This window comes from Leucopleurus acutus (genome assembly GCF_964270905.1).
Source record: "Leucopleurus acutus genome assembly, chromosome: 8".
NCBI lineage: Eukaryota > Metazoa > Chordata > Mammalia > Artiodactyla > Delphinidae > Leucopleurus > Leucopleurus acutus.
Window position 1 is genome coordinate 102,585,555 of NC_139151.1, and position 22,529 is coordinate 102,608,083.

The 22,529-nt window shown below is 55.3% G+C and overlaps 2 protein-coding genes across 2 annotated transcripts; one reads left to right on the top strand and one right to left on the bottom strand.

Moving 5' to 3' along the window:
- Positions 1-1,376: 1,376 nt before the first annotated feature.
- TIGD3 (tigger transposable element derived 3) lies at positions 1,377-2,792 on the top strand (the record flags this gene model as incomplete). Its single annotated transcript, XM_082844709.1, has 1 exon — positions 1,377-2,792. One exon carries the CDS (start codon positions 1,377-1,379, stop codon positions 2,790-2,792), a length of 1,416 nt encoding a protein of 471 aa, XP_082700835.1.
- A 10,832-nt stretch (positions 2,793-13,624) lies between these two features.
- SLC25A45 (solute carrier family 25 member 45) lies at positions 13,625-18,801 on the bottom strand (the record flags this gene model as incomplete). The annotated part of the gene is given in 7 exon segments (XM_082844142.1): positions 13,625-13,893; positions 14,046-14,175; positions 14,179-14,304; positions 16,585-16,770; positions 17,094-17,165; positions 17,355-17,398; positions 18,780-18,801. Coding segments are annotated over 5 exon segments (738 nt in total). The 5' UTR covers positions 17,121-17,165; positions 17,355-17,398; positions 18,780-18,801.
- Between the last annotated feature and the right edge of the window lie 3,728 nt (positions 18,802-22,529).

The window sequence follows — 22,529 nt, forward strand, 5'->3', positions numbered from 1 at the left end:
GCCGGGACGCCTGATGCTGGCGGCGCCTCCAGGACTCCCGCCGCGTCCGGGATCCGCCTCGCCGTCCCTTAGCACTGGAAGCTCCGTCCCCCGGGGGACCCGGCGACCCGCCACTTTCGCGATGCCCAATGAGACTTAGCCAGGGGCGGGATGGACGCCACCGAAGGCCAATCTAACTGGGCCGGGGCGGGGCTGAGGCGGTGGGAGCTGAACTGCGGACCGCGGTCTTCCCTGTCGGGAGAGGGCCCGGCGCGGGCGGCGCGCTCGGGGCCCTGCTGTGCGCGCGCCCGCCACCCGCGCAGCGCCTCTGTCCGCTCCGCGCGTCCCTCCCCTGCTCTCCCGTAACCGCCGGGATAGGGGCTCGCGAGCCGGGCCGGGGCCGGGGCGGGAGCCGCGGGACGAGCGCCTGAGGTGGGTGCGGAGCGGGAGGCGGGGAGGCGGGGAGGCCTGGAGGCCCGGAGGCCCGGCGGGCGGATAACTGGGTCCGCCCTGCCGACGGACCCCGGGTCACCGTGGGGAGAGGCCGGCCGGGTTGCGGAGCCCGACTCCCGGCCTGCCTGGGTCCCGGACGCTCGTCCCCGCGCTGTGGTACCCCTCCCTGGCCACGACCCTCCCGGCTGAGGACACCCCGCCCCTCTCAATGCCCGCGGCCTCCTAACCCCTCTGGCCCTTCGTCGCCTGTGCACCTGCCCTTTCGGCCTTGTGCTCCTACTCCCCCTCCAGGCAGGACCCTGGCCCAGCCTTACCTGCTCAGGACCCAGCACCAAATTAGACTTGCTCCTTCAGCCCCCAATCCGTCCCTCTTTGTCGTCTGTACACCTGTCACCTCAATTCTGTTCATTCACTCCACCACCCTGCCCCGAACATCTTCATCTACATCCAGCCTAGGCCATCATCCCCCCACCCCCTCCCCCTCTCGGGGATTCCTCCCGCCAGCTCTGATTATCCCTACACCTGCCCCACTCAGCCCCAGGCCCCCTGTCCTCGCCCGTCCACTCTCCTTTGTTGCCTCTGCAGCTGTCCCCTCGGCTCTATTCATCCTTCTCCCCCAAACCCCAGCCCAGACTCCCTTCTCCCTCTGACCAGGGGGCCACTTCCTCTGGGCTCTGTTCTGTCATTTCTCCCCATCAGTGCCCGGCCCACTGCTCACTCAGCCTGGCCATTTCCCTTCCTTTCAGCCCAGCCCTCTCACCTCCCGCTCAGGGTACCCTCACCCTCTTCCAGCTGGTCCAGTCTTCCCTGGCCTCTCCCCCACACCAGCCTATCTCCCAGCCTCATATATCTCTTTTCTTACTGACCTCCTCTCCCAACACGAGTGGCCTCCACCGTTGGCCCCGCTTGCCGTTTCCTCCCCACACAGGTGCTGTGGAGACACCATGGAGCTGTGCAGCAAGAAGAAGCTTCACGCCCTGTCCCTGGCTGAGAAGATCCAGGTGCTGGAACTCCTGGATGAGTCCAAGATGTCCCAGTCGGAGGTGGCCCGGCGCTTCCAGGTCTCCCAGCCCCAGATCTCCCGCATCTGCAAGAATAAGGAGAAGCTGCTGGCGGACTGGTGCAGTGGCACGGCCAACCGGGAGCGCAAGCGCAAGCGGGAGTCCAAGTACAGCGGGATCGATGAGGCTCTGCTCTGCTGGTACCACATTGCCCAGGCCAAGGCCTGGGAGGTGACAGGGCCCATGCTGCTCCACAAAGCCAAGGAGCTGGCCGACATCATGGGCCAGGACTTTGTGCCCAGCATTGGCTGGCTGGTCCGCTGGAAACGCCGAAACAATGTGGGCTTCGGGGCCCGCCATGTAGTGGTGTCTCCGTTCACCCCTGAGCTGCCTCCCCGAGCTCCCACGCCCCAGGCCCAGCTGCCTCTTTCTCTTAAAGATTTCTCCCCAGAGGACATTTTTGGGTGTGCTGAAGTGCCCTTGCTATATCGGGCAGTGCCCGGCAGAGTGGGTGTGTGTGATCGGGTACAGGTGCTGTTGTGTGCCAACAGCAGGGGCACAGAGAAACGGCGGGTGTTGGTCAGTGGGCTCCAGGCTGCCCCAAGATGCTTCTTTGGGGTCAGCAGTGAGGCCCTGCCCGCCTCCTACCACCCTGACCTGGCCATCCCCTGGTCAGAATGGTTGGCACAGTTTGATCGGGACATGGGGCGGCAGGGCCGACAGGTAGCCTTGCTGCTGGCTGCCCGAGTGGTGGAGGAGTTGGCAGGCCTGCCCGGGCTTGGCCACGTGAAGCTCTTGCCTCTGTCCGCTGCTAGCACCACGCCTTCCCTGCCCAGCTCCGTGGTCCAGGCCTTTAAGGCCCATTACCGGCACCGTCTGTTGGGCAAGCTGGCTGCCGTCCAGAGCGAGAGGGCTGGTACATCGCTAGCTGAGGCCGGGGCAGGCATCACAGTGCTGGATGCTCTACACATGGCAGCGGCGGCCTGGGCCAAGGTGCCTCTCCAGCTCATCGTGAGCAGCTTTGTTCAGGAAGGGCTGGCTCCAGGCAGAACGGCCCTGGCCCCGCACAAAGCCTCGGAGATGCCACCCGTCCCCGGTGGGCTGAGCCTCGAGGAGTTTTCCCGCTTTGTGGACCTGGAGGGTGAGGAGCCTGTGTCTAGAGTGTGCAAAGAGGAGGTGGGCACCGAAGACCAGGGTGGGGGTGGAGAGGACGTCTTGGAGCCCCTGCCCACCAAAGCCGACGCCCTCCGGGCTCTGGGCACGTTGAGGAGGTGGATTGAGTGCAAGGGCACCGGCCCTGAGCTGTTTGCAAATTTCTACGCCTGTGAGGAGGAGGTGGAGCGACTCTGCTGCCTGTGAAGGGCCCTTCCAGCCGGAGCCCCTCCTCTCCTGTTTCCCATGGAAACGCCCTCGCTCAGAAGGCAGATTGGGGGCTGGTCTCTTTCCCGTGGAAATGGAGCTTTTGTGAAAAGCGTTGGAGGGAGACAAGTTGGGAGACTAAGTCTAAGCTCTGAGCGAAAGTTCTCCAAGCCCTGAGAAGAGGGTCTAAAGATGGGGTGTCAGGGAGTGAAGCTAGGCTGCATGGTTTCTGAACCGCTGTGGAGTCAGGGACTTGGGAAGGTGGAATTCGGGCTTTACAGACAGGCCGATCCCTTGAATTCTGTGTTAAAAACAGTTCTGCTTCTGGAAATAAAGTTTTTAATCAGAAAAGAGGCCAGGGTGTTATTTTCACGGGAGAAGGGTGAAAACGTTCACCTCAGATTTTTAAATGGATTGCTGAGGGTCGCTGCCACGCGGCCGTCGAGCTGTGTGCGGATGACCAGTAGTGAGCCTCTCCTGGCAGGAGGGACTCCCAGGACGTGGGGACTCCTCATGGGCAAACAGGCAGATCCCAAGTATTGCCCAGGACATTCTGCTGCTCTGATTTCTCTCTCAGATTGCCATGGTAGGGGTGGTGTCTGAGAAAGAAGGGGACAAGCTAGGGACATTCTAGGGGAACAAAAAGGAGCCAGGGGAATTCCTTGGTGGTCCAGTGGTTAGGACTCTGCACTCTCACTGCTGAGAGGGCGAGGGTTGGGTTCGCTCCCTGGTCACGGAACTAAGATCCTGCAAGCCGAGTGGCCAAAAGAAGGAGGCAGGATTTGGAATAGCCGTTCATTTTTGCTTTTCATTCATGTGATCATTTCACGACATCTCTTCAGCAAGGCCTCCTGCGTGACAAGGTTGCGAAGATGGTGTCCCCGCCAGGCAGGACCTTGCAGACAGTGACAGTGGAGTGTGATTAAGGGTCGTCATAAAGGCGTGTGCACAGTGCTGTGGCCCTGGGGAGCCTCGGGAGGAGGTGAGCTTTGAGCTACAGCAGAAGGACAGACAGACAGAGGAGTGGGAAGGATAGTCCTGGCAAAAGGGCGGCAGGCGAGGAGGCAGCCGTCCCGAGAGAGCACGGGGAGGCCCAGAGAGCTGGAGGCACCTGTAGCCCCCCAAGCCTGGTGGTGGGGCGCCCCCAAAGGGTTTCACTCATGGTGGGGACAGGTCATTTGTGAGGTTCTAGAACACTGAGATGTGGAGGGTGGGTCAAAGACGTGAGACCTAGAGGCAGAGAAACTCCCACTGGTCCCAGTGACAGATGGGGAGGCCTGAGCCAGATCCCGCACGGGAGCAGGGTGGGAGAGGACGGCTCACCTGGAAAGGACCAGGACTTTGGACGCAGACAGACCCTGGCCGCTGAGGAGTGCAGCTCCAGGCCGAAATCCTACATGAGGCCTTTCACGCGGACCGCAGGAATCACAGGACAGGGCGGTGTGGTTTTCTGGGAAGCATCACAGTCAAGGACTCAGACCAGCCCAGGGACCTCCTTGTGTGGCCTCAGCTCAGGTGCTCTCTAGGGGCTTCGCCAACACCTCCTTACTGGGGGCGTGGGCTGAGACCCTTCCTCCTCTTTGATGTGGTACCTTTCACTCCCAGCGCTTCTCTCCCTGCCTTCCCCCACTCCCCATCCCACTCCCACTGTCCATAAAGAGGCAGGAGACCGTGTCATCTGACCCTCCCCGGTGCTGTTGCATTGGGGAAAATGGACCCCTGGGGAGCTGGCACCTCTTTCTGCCTCTCAGACAGTAGCGCTCAGTGAATAAAGACCGACTGTTCTTTCAGGTTGGTTCATCGTCCTCACTGACCACCTCAACACCTGGCAGCCCGACAGTGAGACAAAGGTGTGTCATTGCCCACTCACTTTTAAACAGTTCTGAAGCTGCCTGCTGGCTTTCCATTTCTGCCTAAGGTCCCAAATCATTCAGCCTTTCCCCACAGATTCTGCTCTCCTACCTGTATTCTTTTTCTTTCTTTCTTTTTTTTTTTTTTTTGGCTGTGCTGGGTCTTCGTTGCGGGCTTCTTTAGTTGTGGCACATGGGCTGCAGAGCTCGCAGGCTCAGTAGTTGCAGTGTGTGGGCTTAGTTGCCCCGAGGGCTGTGGGATCTTAGTTCCCCGACCAGGGCTCAGACCTGCATCCCCTGCATTGGAAGGCAGATTCTTAACCACTGGACCATCAGGGAAGTCCCACCTGTATTCATTCAAATTGTCCTTTTTCTGAAGTCATTCCAGTTCTGACATATCTCTTTTTAATTGTTGAAGCCAAAAGTTACATGATCTCTAAAGGCCTGACCAAAGCAACCGAGGGGCAGATAAGCAATCTGTTCTCAGGTGTGTCGTATTCCTGTTGGAGGAGCGGGATAGAGCACCGGGTTTTCTTGCTGACTTCTTTCCAGAGCTTGTTTCTGGTTTTTTTTTTTTTTGCGGTACGTGGGCCTCTTACTGCTGTGGCCTCTCCCGTCGCGGAGCACAGGTCCCAGACGCGCAGGCTCAGCGGCCATGGCTCACCGGCCCAGCCACTCCGCGGCACGTGGGACCCTCCCGGACCGGGGCATGAACCCGCGCCCCCTGCATCGGCAGGCGGACTCCCAACCACTGCACTACCAGGGAAGCCCTACAGCTTGTTTATTAAAGCCACCAGTCCCCCCAAAAGAGGGAATTCCCTGGCAGTCCAATGGTTAGGACTCGGCGCTCTCACAGCCTGGGCCCCAGGTTCGATCACTGATCAGGGAACTAAGATCCCACAAGCCATGCAGCGCGGCCATAAAGAAAAAGCCACCAGTCATCTCTTCTTTTCTTGCATTGATATCGTGTATCGTACTTAACTTTTGGTGGGTGGCTCCATGGGCTCATTCAAGCCGTATTTACTGAACGCTTTGCTTGTGGAGCCGGTCCTGTTCTGGGACCTGAAGCTAGCGCTGAACAAGACAGAGAGGATCCTCCTCGCTAAACCCTTCCTTTCTGGTAGGGGGGGATAAAGAAAAGACAAGTAAAGAAATAAACACGGTGATTTTGGACAGCAATAAGTGCCAAGATGAAAATAAGACAACCATGTCCTAGAGAGTGACTGGGAAGGGGAGTCAGGGAAATGTTGGGGGGAGTAGTGACTGATAAGAAGGGAACACCCATTCTTCCAAAGGAAGAGTGTTCTCTGCAAAGGGAACAGCAGGTACAAATATCTAAGGTTAGAAACCGCTTGACAGGTTTAAGAAACAGAAAATGAGAGAAGGCCAAGCAGAGGAGGAGGGCAGAGAAGTGGGCAGGGGCCTCTGAGCTGGCAGCACTTACATTTCATTGGAAGTGAGACAGGAAGATTCTTTTTTTGCGGGGGGGCGGGGAGAGTGGGGAGATTTAGACAAAGGAGGAACATGATATGTTTTACGTTTGAAAAAAACTAATTCCAGTTGCTGCATGAAGAATACATGGCAAGGTAGGGAGCAAAAGTAGAAACCGGAAAACCAAGTAAGTTAGGAAGCTACTGTGGTTGGTGGGACTTCCTCACGCACTGGGCATAAGGTGTAAGGAGCCAGAGAAGGCGAAGAGGACTTTGGCTACTCCCAACAGACCTAATTTTTTTAATCAAGGTCAGGCAGTCCTATCCAATTTTGCAGGTTTTGCCACATGCAAAATGGGGGAAAAAGAAATTATGTGCATTATTTCAGTTGATTTAAATTTTCTATGTTCAGAAGGCATTCAAGGCTCCAGGGCAGCAAAGATGCATAAGACACAGTCCCTGTTCCTAAGAGGCAGAAATAATAGGGGTCAGCCATGAGCATTAAACAAATTAATATTTATAAAATGTTTGCTACTCGCCAGGTGCTATTTTAAGCACTATGTATAGGTGCACTATATATATATAGGTTAGATATTATTGTTATTACATTCAGCAGCATCATCAGTCTTGAGAAGATGACGAACGGGATCCAGAGAGCCCCAAGGCAGAAAGATTGGCTCCCCGTCTTTTTTCTCTCTGCATTGCACTCTAATTTCTCCCAACCTACCTCCCAGTTCTCTTCAGCTGTGACAGTTCTTTTTCTTTTTTCTTCTTTTAAATATACAGAATCAGGGAATTCCCTGGTGGTCCAGTGGTTAGGACTTGGCGCTTTCACTGCTGTGGCTTGGGTTTAATCCCTGGTTAGGGAACTAAGATCCCGCAAGCTGTGCAGTACAGACAAAAAAAAAAATATATATATATATATATATATATAGTCATTTTTATGCTGTCTTGTTTCTTGTCTTTTAATTCTTTTATATATTTAGATCTTTTGTGCATGGTTATTTTACATTCTGTATCTGATAAATCTAACATCTGAAATCTTTGGAGGGATAAATCTGTTGCTTTTGTTTCTCCTGAATCCATGGTGGCTCTTTTTTCATTGTGGGTCTGGTCGCTTTTTTTGTCGTGGGAATTTTTTTATTGGTTGCATTTAATCCCTGGAAAACCTGAAGATCCTGATTTGGGGGCGCTCCTTTAGAAAAGCCTGTAGTTACTCCTTCCAGACACAAGGTGGCGCTACCATCATGATAAATTAGTTTCTGGCGGGGGAAGGTGTCCCAGAGCTGAAGGACAGTGTGGTAGCAGGTGCCGTGGTTCACAGGAGCCCATCTCATTCTTAATTTTTTCCCACCACAGGGAGAGGCAGTTTTCTTTGTAGGTTCCCTTTACTGGTGGGTGGAGGTTTTCTGGTCTACTCTTTCACTAAAGGTATAGCCCCTTCCAGGATCTTGACTTAATTTATCAATCTTGGGTTCAGCTACCTTAATGTCTGGGCCAAAGCCTAGTCTTCTGTGTGTTTCTTTAATCTTCAAGGTTGCAGTGTTAGCATTTGCCCCAAGGGCTGCACAGTTCCAACACGCTGTTTACGCTCACTTCCTTGTTTTGAAGGGGTCTTTGGGAAGTTCCCTTACTTCTTGCAAAGTTAGCAATGGTTTTAAAATCATGTTTTAATGGTTTGGAACCTAGTTGCTTTAGACACAAGTAGCCCTCGTGTCACTATACATGTAAATTAGGTCTCCTGCAACTTCTCCTACTGTGATCGGTGCTGTAAAAATAAGTATAACATTTGATGACACGAATCCAATGAGACGCTATTTAACATGTTTGCCCAAGTTATAAACCCTTTATGTGGGACTTCCCTGGTGGCTCAGTGGTTTAGAATCCGCCTGCCAACGCGGGGGACACTGGGTCGGGTCGAGCCCTGGTCCGGGAAGATCCCACATGCTGCGGAGCAACTAAGACCATGTGCCACAACTACTGAGCCCGCGTGCCCCAACTACTGAAGCCTGCGTGCCTAGAGCCTGTGCTCCGCAACAAAGAGAAGCCACCACAATGAGAAGCCCACACACCGCAACAAAGAGTAACCCCCGCTCACTGCAACTAGAGAAGGTCCATGCACAGCAACAAAGACCCAACGCAGCCAATAAATAAATAAATGTATTAAAAAAAAAAAAAAAAACCTTTACGTGTGACCCTCAGACACCACCCCCATTTTCAACCTCAGAGCAGGTTCATTTACTATTTCCTAGCTCTCAGGGATTCTCTCTGAGTCTCAAATAATGATGACCTCTAATAACATCTGTTAATTCCTTAAGGAATTTAACAGGCGTATTCTGAGTCCCTGCTGATGTACAAACATCTGGCTTTTTAAAATATCTTCGGCCATTTCCTGCCTGATCTTTGTTTGTCTTTCCATCCTCCTTTCCAAGAGGAGTGAGTTGTTTTCTCACTAATCATGCCACGCTTAACTCTCACCTCACTGCAGCACTGTTCTCCGGGCCCTACTAGCAGCCCCTGCCATAGGCCAGTGGAAGCAACTCAGGCCTGGGACTGCATGGCCCGAGGGGTGCCGGCCATTCTCTCTGGTTCTAATGAGGTGCATAAAGAAAAGGAGCTCCAGCCCCTGCACAGATGCCTCTGGACAGAACCAGAGAGAGGAGACAGAAACCCATGCCCAGCAGTGCAAAGGCAAGCTTACAGGCATCATTTCTGCCCCCAAAAGGATTTAATTAAAACAAAATCAAAAAAGGATTTTAAAATGTTATTCTCTTGCTAACTGGTAATGTGGTGAGAAATGACAAACTACAGAGGACCACTCTGACCTACTGATCCGTCCTTGCCCCGTTTCTAAGAGCCACCTTCTGTTTCACATGCATACTGCTTGCTCCCTTTGAACCAGCCACCAACTCCCCTGAGATGTTCCAGTGACTGCTCCCCAGCACTTCTGTGTCCGGCCTAAAATCCCTGGCACCGTGGTGGTCCTGGACTGGCCACTGGGGCCCAAAGATGGACCAGTTGGAAGGAATCTCAGAGGAAAATGGGGCACAGAAAGGGCAGTGACTGTCTCAGACAGACCCTGTTCTTTCACACCAGGAACGTAGGCTTCCTGGATCTGTGCAGGAGTTGAGGCCACCAGAACTGGAGTCTGAGTCACTTCCATCAGACTCATAACTTCCTCAGCTAGAATGGGCAGTGTATTTCTTCTATTAGAAGCATCCAAGGACTTCCCTGGTGGTCCAGTGGGTAAGACTCCATGCTCCCAATGCAGGGGGCCCGTGTTTGATCCCTGGTGGGAGAACTAGACCCTGCATGCCGCAACTAAGAGTCCCGCATACTGCAACTAAGACGTTCGCATGTCTCGGGGCTTCCCTGGTGGCGCAGTGGTTGGGAGTCCGCCTGCCGATGCAGGGGACACGGGTTCGTGCCCCAGTCCGGGAGGATCCCACATGCCGCGGAGCGGCTGGCCCGTGAGCCATGGCCGCTGAGCCTGCGCGTCTGGGGCCTGTGCTCCGCAACGGGAGAGGCCACAGCAGTGAGAGGCCCGCGTGCCGCAAAAAAAAAAAAAAATGTTCGCATGTCTCAATGAAGCTCCCGTGTGCTGCAACTAAGACCCAGCGCAGCCAAAATAAATAAATAAAATAAATAAAAAATATATTTTTAAAAGAAGCATCCAGAACACCATTTCTTTTTTTTTCTTTAACATCTTTATTGGAGTATAATTGCTTTACAGTGTTGTGTTAGTTTCTGCTTTATAACAAAGTGAATCAGCTATACGTATACGTATATCCCCATATCTCCTCCCTCTTGCGTTCCCCTCCTACCCTCCCTATCCCACCCCTCTAGGTGGTCACAAAGCACTGAGCTGATCTCCCTGTGCTATGCGGCTGCTTCCCACTAGCTATCTTTTTTTTTTTTTTTTTTTTTCCGGTATGCGGGCCTCTCTCACTGCTGTGGCCTCTCCCGTTGCGGAGCACAGGCTCCGGACGCGCAGGCTCAGCAGCCATGGCTCACGGGCTTAGCCGCTCCATGGCATGTGGGATCTTCCCAGACCAGGGCACAAGCCCGCGTCCCCTGCATCGGCAGGCAGACTCTCAACCACTGCGCCACCAGGGAAGCCCACTAGCTATCTATTTTACATTTGGTAGTGTATATAAGTCCATGCCACTCTCTCACTTCGTCCCAGCTTACCCTTCCCCCTCCCCGTGTCCTCAAGTCCATTCTCTACATCTTTATTCTCTGAATCTTTATTCCTGTCCTCCCCCTAGGTTCTTCATAACCAATTTTTTTTTTTTTTTAGATTCCATATATATGTGTTAGCATACGGTAATTGTTTTTCTCTTTCTGACTTACTTCACTCTGTATGACAGACTCTAGGTCCATCCACCTCACTACAAATAACTCAATTTCGTTTGTTTTTATGGCTGGGTAATATTCCATTGTATATATGTGCCACATCTTCTTTATCCATTCATCTGTCGATGGACACTTAGGTTGTCTCCATCTCCGGGCTATTGTAAATAGAGCTGCAATGAACATTGTGGTACATGGCTCTTTTTGAATTATGGTTTTCTCAGGGTATATGCCCAGTAGTGGGATTGCTGGGTCGTATGGTAGTTCTATTTTTAGTCTTTTAAGGAACCTCCATACTGTTCTCCATAGTGGCTGTGTCAATTTACATTCCCACCCACAGTGCAAGAGGGTACCCTTTTCTCCACACCCTCTCCAGCATCTATTGTTTGTAGATTTTTTTTTCTTTTTTTCTTTTTTTTTTTTTTTGGCTACATTGGGTCTTTTTTGTTGCTGCGCGTAGGCTTTCTCTAGTTGCAGTGAGCAGGGGCTACTCTTTGTTGCGGTGCCTGGGCTTCTCATTGCGGTGGCTTCTCTTGTTGCGGAGTGTGGGCTCTAGGCGTGCGGGCTTCAGTAGTTGTGGCACACGGGCTCAGTAGTTGTGGCACACGGGCTTAGTTGCTCCGCAGTGTGTGGGATCTTCCCAGACCAGGGCCCGAACCCGTGTCCCCTGCATTGGCAGGCGGATTCTTAACCACTGCGCCACCAGGGAAGTCCTGTTTGTAGATTTTTTGATGATGGCCATTCTGAGTGGTGTGAGGAGATACCTCATTGTAGTTTTAATTGTAATCTCTCTAATGATTAGTGATGTTGAGCATTCTTTCATGTGTTTGTTGGCAATCTGTATCTCTTCTTTGGAGAAATGTCTATTTAGGTCTTCTGCCCATTTTTGGATTGGGTTGTTTGGATTTTTTTGATATTGAGCTACATGAGCTACTTGTAAATTTTGGAGATTAATCCTTTGTCAGTTGCTTCATTTGCAAATATTTTCTCCCATTCTGAGGGCTGTGTTTTCATCTTGTTTATGGTTTCCTTTGCTGTGCAAAAGCTTTTAAGTTTCATTAGGTCCCATTTATTTTTGTTTTTATTTCAATTTCTCTAGGAGGTGGGTCAAAAAGGATCTTGCTGTGATTTATGTCATAGAGTGCAGAACACCATTTCTTAAACTTTAAAGTGTGTAAAAGTCACAGGGACAGTTTTGTACAATGCAGATCCCCAGGCCCCAACCTCAGAGATTCTGATTCTGTCAATCCAGGGTGGGGCCTGGGATTCTGCATTACTAACCCCCTCTAGGAAGTCCTCATGCTACTGCTCCATGGACCACTCTGGGATCACCCCTGACCTCGAAATGGGCAGACCCTTACCTACTGTGTTAGTTCGGGTGAAGGCTACAGAGACGTCAGAAGGCAACAGCCCAGGGTGGACAGTCAGCTGTGCTCCCAGAGTCCCCGGGTTCCAGGTGCCTCCTGTATCCTCAGCAGTGGCCCCCAGGGGTCACCATTTCCAGCCAACAGTCAGGAGTCTCCTTTTAAGCCAGCGATGGGCAATTTGCAAGCGTCACTTTTGCTCTCATTTCTCTAGCAAGAACCCAAGCACAAGTTCCCACTGAGGGGAACGTAGCCTCGCTCTGCAGCCACGTGCCCTGCGGCCACGCTATGACGATGGAAGCAGGGAAGAATGCCGCCGTCTGTGACACACGATCCAGTAAACAAGAGCTCCGAGGAGTACGTGGGGAGGCTGACGCTGTACGTCGAGCCCGCGCGAAATTGAACTTAGGTGACTCGTGGGGGACTGTCACAAGCCCCAGGTAGAGCAGGGTAGCAGAGCAACGAGGCTCTGGAGGTGGAGGCTCAGATGCCTCCAAGTGAGCTGTGTGACACACTAGCCGTGCGACCCGGGGGGGGTTACATACTGTCCCTGAGCCAAGGCTGCCGCCTGTGTAAACTGTGATGATAACACCGTGATGCTTGGAGTCCCCGTAAATGGCAGGAATTCCAGGCGTTCAGGTCACCATGAGGGGGGCCCAGTTTGATCTCAGACCACATCAGGACATGAGTGAGTACAAACTCTGCTCACTTTATTGCCAATTAAGTGAACAATTTCAGCCAGTTTTTAATTCCCGTTTAGCAGTTAAGACGGGTAAAGAAAACAAGTGCCATTGATGGGCAAGGCAGACACCACGGCACTGGAGGCCCCGAGAGGGGCCTGGACAGGCGATGGAGACCGGGGTGTGGTGATTGGATTCGGGGCCAGAGGCCGGGAGTGCACTTCATTTAACAAGCACTTACTGGGCTGCTTCGAGCATTGGGCTCCGTGCCGGGAAACAATCAGAAGATGACCCCTGACCTCAGAGCACCCAGTCTAACTGGGAAGCTGAGAAGTAAACCCACAACCACAATAAAGCACAGGCGAGGGCTATGATCAAGGCATGGGGGCGAGCAGAGAGGTCTGCAGACCCCAGAGTCAGTTCCGGGCAGGAGGGGGTGAGCAGAGGAAGGGCTCCAGGAGACAGTGCTCAGCCTGGGTTGGAGCCGCTCAGCCCCGGGGATGCGGGAGTCACCCTGCAGGCACTGCCCACTGCTGGCCCAGGGGGAACGGACCTTCTAGGTGGGAGGCGAGGGCACAGCTTGTTCAGGGACCTCAAGCAGGACTGGGCTGCCTGAGAACAGAGGGAGAAGCAAGCTGGGGGGAAGGAGAGGCCAGGAGGAGGGGGAGTTTGGGCTTTTCCCTGAGGGTGACGGAGCCACTGAAGGATTCTGGACTAGAGGAGACCGGGCTACCCTCAAGTCATGCGGGGAGAGGTTTGAAAGGAAGTGAAGGGGGAGGCAGGTGAGGATGTGTCACTGGAATCCAGGGAGCTAGGCGGTCAGCACCAGGCAGCTAAGCAGAGGCCCTGCGAGTGTGCGGACGGGAATGTCACCAACGCCACTGGCCGAGTTTACTTCCCAGACTCAGAAAGCAAAGGAATCAAGGTACTTGCAGCTAGGAGGCCCACGCCAGCCTTGGAGTCCGGGTGGAGTCCAGGTCCCCAGGCCTCCAGCTCCCCGAGGCGTCTCCCCGGCCCCCTCTGCGTGCTGGGGGTGTCTTGATAAAGAGGGGCTCAGCCTCTCGCATCAGAATCACAAGCTGGTGCTTTCAACTTGGCCTCCAATCTGGGCAGGTGGGCGGTGGTCTCACTGGGGAGCTCGTCACTCAGCCAGGCTCATCCCCGGGAGTGGAGGAGGTACTCGTAGCTGCGGAAGGTGACGGCGTTGACGGGAAAGGCACGGGCACTGTTGATGCTGAGCCCCTGGAAGAAGACCCCCAGCCCTTCCCGCCGGGCACTGCTCACCATGCAGTCCAGCAGCCCCTGGTGCACCCTCTGCCTCAGCCCCGCCATCTGCATCCGGGACTTGATCACGGCTAAGGGGGTGGCTGTGACCCAGGAGGTGACGCCGGCTAAGCCCCCTGCCACCAGCACTGTGCCCGAGCCTGGGGTAGAGGAACTGGGGGTGAGGGGGGTCAGACTGAGGAACGAAGCATCCTCCCGCATCCGCAGGCTCCCTTCCCATCCTCCAGGGCTCAGTCCAGCTCCCCTCCGCCACTCCTCTCTGTCCTCCACCCTCTCACGCCACTTTGCTTACTGGGGTTCTGGCCATCCGGCGTGAATTGGCAACACAGCCATTCGTAGGTGACGAAATAGATTCCCAGGGTGGGGTTGTCCCGCAGCGTCAGGGCCCAGGCTCCCTGTATCAGCCCCCGGGGCCCCTCGGCCTAGAAGATGGAGGCCGCGCAGTGCACGGGCCCCTGGTACTGGGGTGGGGGGCTCCCTGACTTCCCCCTGGGCTCTGTCTGGTTTTGTAGCCAGACTTTGATGAGGTCAAAAGGGGCCAAGCAGTAGGCCTGTAGGGAAAGAAGCATGAAGGGCCTGGGTGGAGCTTTGGACGGGAACAGTCCCTCCCTCTGATCTTAATGGGGACGGGGGGGGGGGGGGTGGGGGGGGTGGGTGGGGGTGGGGGGGGGTGGGGAGGCAGTGGGCATTCAGGGCAGCATCTTCCTTCAGAATCTCGCCCGCTCTCAGCCTCTCCCACGGGTAGTGGGGGATGGGCCAGAGCCCCCTCCCTTAGCATCAGGCCCCTGACAGCAAGGGACACTGCCCCTCCCCTCGGCCGAACTTGCTGGCATGCATGCGATGCTTAAGAAAGGGAGTTCCCTGGCGGTCCAGGTAGGACTCGGCGCTTTCATTGCAGTGGCTCAGGTTCAAAAAAAAAAAAAAGGATTCAGCCTTTCAGTCTGTGCCCAAGAAACAGCAGGGGAATTACCCCTCCCCAGGGGTAAGGAGGGCACCTCAACTTCATAGATTCCCCCTTCCCCACCTCCTGCAGGACACCTCTCAGAGGCCCCTGGGTGGAGAAGCACCTCTCGCAAACCCCCAAGCACTAGTGTCCCAGCAGAAGGTGGGTGACAGGGTGGGATCTGCGGGTCCTTGAACTTTATCACCTGCCTGGGGCAGACAGGACACAGATTTGGGGTAATGTTGGTACTGGGGACATGGAGGGAGGTTGTGGGGAGGGGCCGAGGTGTGGGTCAGGGACGCAACTAGGTCAAGGTCAGCTGTGAAAGTTCAGGTGAGAATTGAGGTCCAAGCTGAGGTTAGCATATCATTTATGGACTTATGTGGTTTTTGTTTTTTCCTTCCGTGGAAGGTACACAAGCTCAGTTCCTCAGCCCTGGAGATGGCTGATGGCGGTGGAGCCTGGCGGTTGGCTCCGGTGATCTTTAGAGGGTGACAGTTTGCTTATTTCCTCCCCTGCAGGAAGGGCAGTGGGCTGGGGTCCCCCCCTGTGAGATGGCTTCCTGATGCCACCCTCCCAGCAGAGCCTGCGGTCAGTGCTGAGCTGAGGGCTGCTCCAGAGCGGTGAGCTCCTGGGGTGAGAAAATGGCTGGGCGGGCTACGGCCCCTCCCCTTCCCATCCTGTGCCCACAGGGGCAGTGGGGACATCAGACATTGCTGCTGTGTACAATGATGTCAGCCCTAGCTGAGTCAGAAGCAACTTTTGTACACAAGAGAGGTTGTCATTCCCTGCCCCGTGCTACAGAGTCTTCCTCATCATCTCCACGTGAAAATATATTTTCCGTTCCAAGACCCTGTTAACCAGAGCCGTGCGCTTGGTGGCAAACGGGGCTCCAGCTGGTCCCTGGACCCCATCCCCATCAGTGACCCGACAGGCCCCAGTTCTGCCATCTGTTCTGTTTCGAGGAGCCAGAGGGGAGGAGGACGGAGGAGCTGGGCCCGGCTGAGCCTGACTCAGGCCACTGAGCCTGGGGGTTCCTTCTCGTCGTTGTTTTTGTGGGGTGCAGGTCTCAGGGCTTGGGAACTATGCAGGCATGAGCCCCACACAAGGGGCAAAAGCAAAGCCAGGGCCTTTCGGGTCTCATGAATGATTCATTCATTGAGTGAGCCCTAACTCTGTCCCTGCTCTCTGCCTTGGGATGTGTACAGGAGCATCAGGGCAGGTGTCGAGCAGAGGGTGGCCTAGGGCACTGGCTGGGTCGTGGGACGGAGCCAGGCGCACGCCCTCTGCCTGAGCTCAGGCCCTCACTTAGCTGGGGATCCCCCCGGTGCCTGGAGGCCCCTCTTCCCTCCACCCCAACCCTCGAAAGCCCAGTCCTTAAGCACTGAGAGCAAAGGCCAGAACCAAATGATTAGAGCCGCTTAATGGTTATAACACCCCGAGCCTCCCCCAGCGAGATTTGCGGACAGGCCCCGGCGAGGCTCACAGATGGAAGCAGACCCCTCCAGAGGGGGGCAAGCCCTGCCAGCCTCAGAGGGTGACACCAACTGCTTCTCCATCATGTCCTCTTGGCACTGTCTCCCCCCCACCCCAGCTCTCTCTACCTTTTTTGCCCCCTCTGTTCTCCATGACCCTCCCCTCCAGACCTGCAGCCTGGAAGGCCACAGCTCAGCCATCAGGGCCACAGGGAGCAGCCAGGAGCAAGCCATTCCCCCACAGCAACTCGTGTTCCCTTCGAGAAGGCCTGGGGTCTGCAGCCGTGGGTGGCCAGAGGGGGCTGGGAGGGAAAGGAGTGAACTGGCCATCACTGTGCCTGTGCCTGTGTATGCGACCACGAGCACGTGCGCTTGCCCCAGTGTGTGCACGTGCCCCCATGCTGCCCCCTCACCTGCAGGAACCCCCCTGTGCATCTGCCTATGAAGACGTGCGTATAGCTGGGCGGCTGGGCCCGCCGCTCCTGGTGGGAGGTGGCTGTCAGTACCAGCAGGGCGCTGCTGTAGACCCCGAACAGGACAGAGTTGACCACAGCTATGCTGGCGATGGGGAAGCTCATTCCCTTGACGAAGCCCAGGGGCTGCAGAGAGACACCGGATGCTAGCTGGGCGGGTGCTGTGCGAGCCTCACCCTTGCCCTTTCTGGGCCTGGCAGGGCCTCCTCTGGCTGGAAACTGCTCCTGGGCCTGGCCACAGGGAGGAGGAAGCAGCCTAAGGCTGGGGGTGGCCTCAGCTCCACTTTGGGGGCATTTAGCTACTGCTCAGCCCCCCAGTGGCCCCAGATTTGGGTCTTCTTTCTCTCTTCCATGGGCAGAGCTCTGTGGGCGGGGAGGGGAGAAGGAAGCTAGCACCGACTGCCCAGAGGTCTCCCGCCCCTAAGCCCCCCAAAAAGCCAGTCACCCACCGACTCGTGGCGGTAAGTCTTGACCATACAATCAATGATGCCCCAATATGTGGTCTGGGTCTGCAGCCGCACCTGGACAGGGAGGACAGAGCAGGTGGGCAGGCTGGGCATCCTGCCCAGCTCATCCCTCGGCCCCTCTGAGCGGGCTGCCCGCAGGGCAGGAGAAGCGGGAGAGAGCCTCCGTCAGCCAGGCCCTGCTTTCTCCCTGATGTCTGGTTCAGGCGACGTCTTTCATTCCGCGGGTGCTTCCCCTAGACCCACCTTTACAGTGTCAAAGCGGTGTCCCAGGACCAAGCCCAGAGCTCCTGTGGTGACAAGAAGGTGCTATGAGTGAGGACCCTCGGGCCAGGCCGAGGAAGCAAGTTTGTATCCAGAGGGGAGCGGGATTCAGGCAGGAGAAAGCGGGGCAGGGCTTGCCTGCCAGAGTCCAGAGAAACGCCAGCTGCCCCTTGCACCCTCCTCCACTCCAGGCACTGGGCTGGGAAGGTGTGGGGACGGGGGACAGCAGAGACAACCCTGGCCCTGCCTGGAGGGCGCACAGGCAGAAGGGAGGAGCCAACCCCAGACGCCCAGTGTCCTCGCCCAGACCTGACACCCGAGCATCTTGCTGACTTATCTAACTGGGGGGCTCCGGGGCTCCTGCCTTGCTGCCAGCTCTGTTCCCTCCTTCTGCTGTCCAGGGCAGGGCCTTGATGCAGGACCGGCCCTCCCAGCGCTCTGCCCTGTAGCCGGCAGTGCAGAGCTGGGGGCCCTTAGAGAAGTCTTTTTCTTTTTTTAATTAATTAATTTTTTTTTTGGCTGTGTTGGGTCTTTGTTGCTGTGCGCGGGCTTTTCCAGTTGCAGCGAGCGGGCACTACTCTTCCTTGCGGTGCGCAGGCTTCTCACTGTGGTGGCTTCTCTTGTTGCAGAGCACAGGCTCTACGCGTGCGGGCCTCAGTAGTTGTGGTGCACAGGCTCAGTAGTTGTGGCTCGCGGGCTCTAGAGCTCAGTCTCAGTAGTTGCGGCGCACGGGCTTAGTTGCTCCGTGGCATGTCGGATATTCCCAGACCAGGGCTTGAACCTGTGTCCCCTGCATTGACAGGCGGATTCTCAACCACTGAGCCACCAGGGAGGCCCCCTTAGAGGAGTCTTACTGGCACCAGGGGAGGAGGTCCCAGCCCCCAGTGTCTCCCCACCTCCTGGTCCTGCCCTACATAGCGGATGCTGGTCCCCGAACTTTCGGTGAGGTCACAGCCCCAGGAGGCAGGTTCGGATGTCTCTTTCTTCAGAGAGAAGTGTCACCTGGACGCTGGACTGGGTCCACAGCACAGCTGGCCTCAGGGCACGTTGCCAGGTAGGGCAGAGGCCCAAAGGGGAATGCAGGACAGCAGGTGAGGTCAAAGGTGAACTTCCTTTCTGAGCCCCGGAGAGTGGCTCCGGCAGCGCAGGTGAGTCTGGGAGAGCGCTCAGCATGGCACCTGGGCACTTGGCAGGTATCCAGGTTGTTGGGGGGCAGCCTGGGGACTGGGCAGAAGCACCTGCCTCTCCTCTCCTCTCCAGCAACTCCCAGGAGGCTCCAGGACGGCTGGCTCTGGGTGCTCCAAGGCCGCCAGGACTTTGGCTTCAGCTCCTCCTACGTCACCCACCTTCCCCAGGAAATGACCCATAATTGGGGTTACTATGACGGAAGGAAGAAAAGTGTCTCACCAGAGATCCAGCCGGTCACAAACTCCTCCATGGGCACTGTCTGGCAGGAGCGGGCACTGGTGGCTCCAGCAGAGGGGATGCTGGTGAAAGTGTAATTCCACCCTCCCCCTGACCCTGGACTGATAATCTGCTACTAATGTTTAACCCTGGGTGAGGGCCCAGTGCCAAGACCAGGACGGGAAGGGAGCCAACGCAGGCGGCCTGGTGGCCTGGAGCTGTGCAGAGCGTGAAATCTCACAGGGCAGGGAGGATGGCCCACCGTGGCCTGACCCCCCTTGCCGGCCAGCAATGGCCTCGCAGTGTGACTAGGCCTGGCAGCTGGGCTCAGGCCCTGGTGGGACCCCTCCAGGGCTGCCTCAGTCAGCCAGGGTTTAAGGAGCCAGCCCGGCCCGGCCCAAGCAAGGCCCGCGGCAGTGGGGCCTGGCCACGGGGAGGCAGGCCCAGCAGAGAGGAGTGACTCACCGGGGCCCAAAGCCGCCTTCTCCAGGGGTTGTTTACGACTGACTCCTCCGCGTGTGTCAGAAACAGCCTCCCTCGCCTTCCCCTCCCCATGCCTCTTTCCGGGGTAAGGCTGGAGACTCGGTGTACAAAGGGTGGTGTGTCTGTCTGCCTGGGGGCGACCAGGCTATGACTTCCCACTTCTCTTCAGACAACAACCCAAACTGACAGGACAGGGACCTGAATCCCTCCCTTCCTCTCTGCTTCCTTAGACCAACTTCCTCTGTCGCCAGTTCATTAAATAAGTGCTATAGCATGAATGATTTTTTTAAAAATAAATTTATTTATTTATTTTTGGCTGCGTAGGATCTTCGTTGCTGTGCATGGGCTATTCTCTGGTTGTGGCGAGCGGAGGCTACTCTTCGTCGCGGTGCACGGGCTTCTCATTGCGGTGTCTTCTCTCGTTGCAGAGCATGGGCTCTAGGCGCGTGGGCTCAGTAGTTGTGGCACAGGGGCTCTAGAGCACAGGCTCAGTTGTTGTGGCGCACGGGCTCAGTTGCTCTGCGGCATGTGGGATCTCCCTGGACCAGTACGCTCGAACCCGTGTTCCCTGCATTGGCAGGTGGATTCTTAACCACTGGGCCACCAGGGAAGTCCCAGCATGAATGATTATTCCACTCACCCTCTTGCTCTGTTACGAGCTGAGTATGGTTAAATACAGTTACTCTTTGTTTTGAAAATGCTATTTTGTATCATTTAAACATTTGTTGCCACTTTGCTGTACACCAGAAACTAACACAACATTGTAAATCAACTATACTTCAATTAAGAAAAAATTCATTGCCTCTTTTTATAAATCAGATGATTGCTCACCTGTTGTGTCTTCCGTTAAGTGTCTGGTACTTTTATTTTTCCTACTCTGTCATCTTTCTCTGCCCCAGAAGGGGGGCAGTGTACATGGAGTGGAAGCAGCACAGGCTTTGGCACCTTCTAAACCGGGTTCCAGTCTCAGCAGCCCCGGGCAGCCTGGTGATCTGTGACCAGGCACACACTTTGAGGTTCTCTGCTCCCATGTCATTTGGGAGGCTTGGGAGGTCATTAAAGGGGGTTTCCAGGTGTTGGTGTTGTCGAGGAAAATAATTGATACACAATGTATAACAGGAATTGAAAAGAGTTTTATTTGAGCCAAACTGAGGACTAGAGCCCGGAAGACAGCCTCTCAGGTAACTCTGAGGGACTGCTCCGGAGAAGCATGGTTTTCGGCACAGTTTTATGCCTTGTCAGAACAAAGAACATCAAACAAGTCAGGGAGACATTCCTTCATGGTTTCAAAAAAACAGATCAGCACGTACATAGAGCGTCAGTATGGCCTTGGCGCCTGGGAAGTGAGACTTATCATCGAAGGAGCACCAGCATTGGCGTCCCAGGAAGAGAGGCACTTAATCTTCTATTTATTTATTTGGCTGTGCTAGGTCTTAGTTGCAGCCTGCAGGATTTTTAGTTGCGGCATGTGAACACGTAACTGCGGCATGCGAGATTTAGTTCCCTGACCAGGGATCGAACCCGGGCCCCCTGCATGGGGAGTGTGGAATCTTAGCCACTGGACCACCAGGGAAGTCCCTAATCTTTATTTTTAATGTGGACATTCTTTGCTTCTGGTCAATGCGCCCTTTTCTCTAATGATTAAAGCAGACGTACAGTGTATGCTTGGTAGGCCACAAACAGGCTGTTCCAGTTAGCATCACGTTCAAGTTAACTCAGGTATAAGCCATAACTCAGGTATGAGCCATAACTCAGGTATGAGCCATAACTCAGGTATGAGCCATATAAGCCATAACTCAGGTATGAGCCATAACTCAGGTATGAGCCATAACTCAGGTATGAGCGTTTCCTTTGTTAGTGTCCACGTTCAGGACCACATCATCCAGGCGACGTTTCTGACTTTCTCTGGCAACCTCACATCGATTCCTATGACGTAAGGCCCGGGAGACAGCAGTGGTGGGGATGTGGTGGCAGGGTGGGATGCACACGTGCTACCGGAACACGGGGCAAGACAAGGGGGCAGACCCGTGGATGCAGGCAAGGTGCTGACTGCAGGTTTGGGTGCAAACGCAGAGAGAATGGCAGCGTACAGATGTACCACGTTCTTCACATCGACAGCCGTCAGATTTCTATTCTCAGGAATGCTGGGAAGTTGGGGCCTGGGGTGGGGTTGAGGAGGAGGGGGTCTTCTCTCAAGGGCATGGAGATCCAGGGCTCAGGCACCACTGCCCAGAGAAAGCTGTGAAGTCCCCAAACGTGTCACCAACCCCTGGAGTTGCCTTGACCCCTCCCTTTCTCTCAACCTCACCACCATTCCGTGAGGAAACTGCGTTCATATTACCTTCCAAACGGATCCGGAATCCAACCCCTCCTTACCTCCTCCACTGCTACTGCCCTGGCCCACAGCCAACATCACCTCCACTTGGATTCCTGTCCACAGCTGGCCTCCCTGCCCCCACCCTGTCCCTCCCACCCACCCACTTCCCCTTCCAGTCTGTCCTCCACAGCAGTCAGATGACACAGTTGAAACTGAAGTAGACCATGTCTCTGCCCTGCTCCACACCCTGCAATGGCCCCATCCTGCTCAGACTCAAAACCAAAGCCTTCCAGGGAATTCCCTGGCAGTCCAGTGGTTCAGACTCCATGCTTCCACTGCAGGGGGCACGGGTTCCATCCCCGCTCGAGGAGCTAAGATCCCGCAACCCACACGTCGCCATCAAAAAAAACCTAAAAAAACAAAAAGCCAAACCCTTCCTAGGCTCCAGGTGCCCTCGAGGTGCCACCCTGGCTTCCTTCTCTTCTTCCAACAGGCTCCCGCCCCCAGGCCTTCACCCTGGCTGCTCCCTCCTCCGGTCGGCCTCCTCTGGCCTGGGCTCAGACATCGCCTGCGCAGTGAGCCCGCCCTAACTGGCTCGCTGAATACTGCCATCTGCCCCACCTGCCCAGCATTCCAGGTGCCCCTTCCCTGGCCCAACCTTTTCTTTCACTCATCACCTTCTGACACACTATGCAATTAACTTGTTGTCTGTCTGAGCAGGGATCTCTGGATGTTTTGTCCACTAATGTTACCTTAAAGGCTTAGAACTATGTGTGGCACGGTGTAGGCAATGAAGGAGAAATGAATGCGTGGACAAGTGAGGGAACAGCATTAGTGAGCTGCCCTGCAGCCAGCCCTGGGTCTCCAGTTCTCTGTCCCCATCTCCAGTGGGCCCCAAAGAATGTAAAGTCCTCCAAATACCCGCAACCTGCCCCTCCAGATCTCTTACAGCT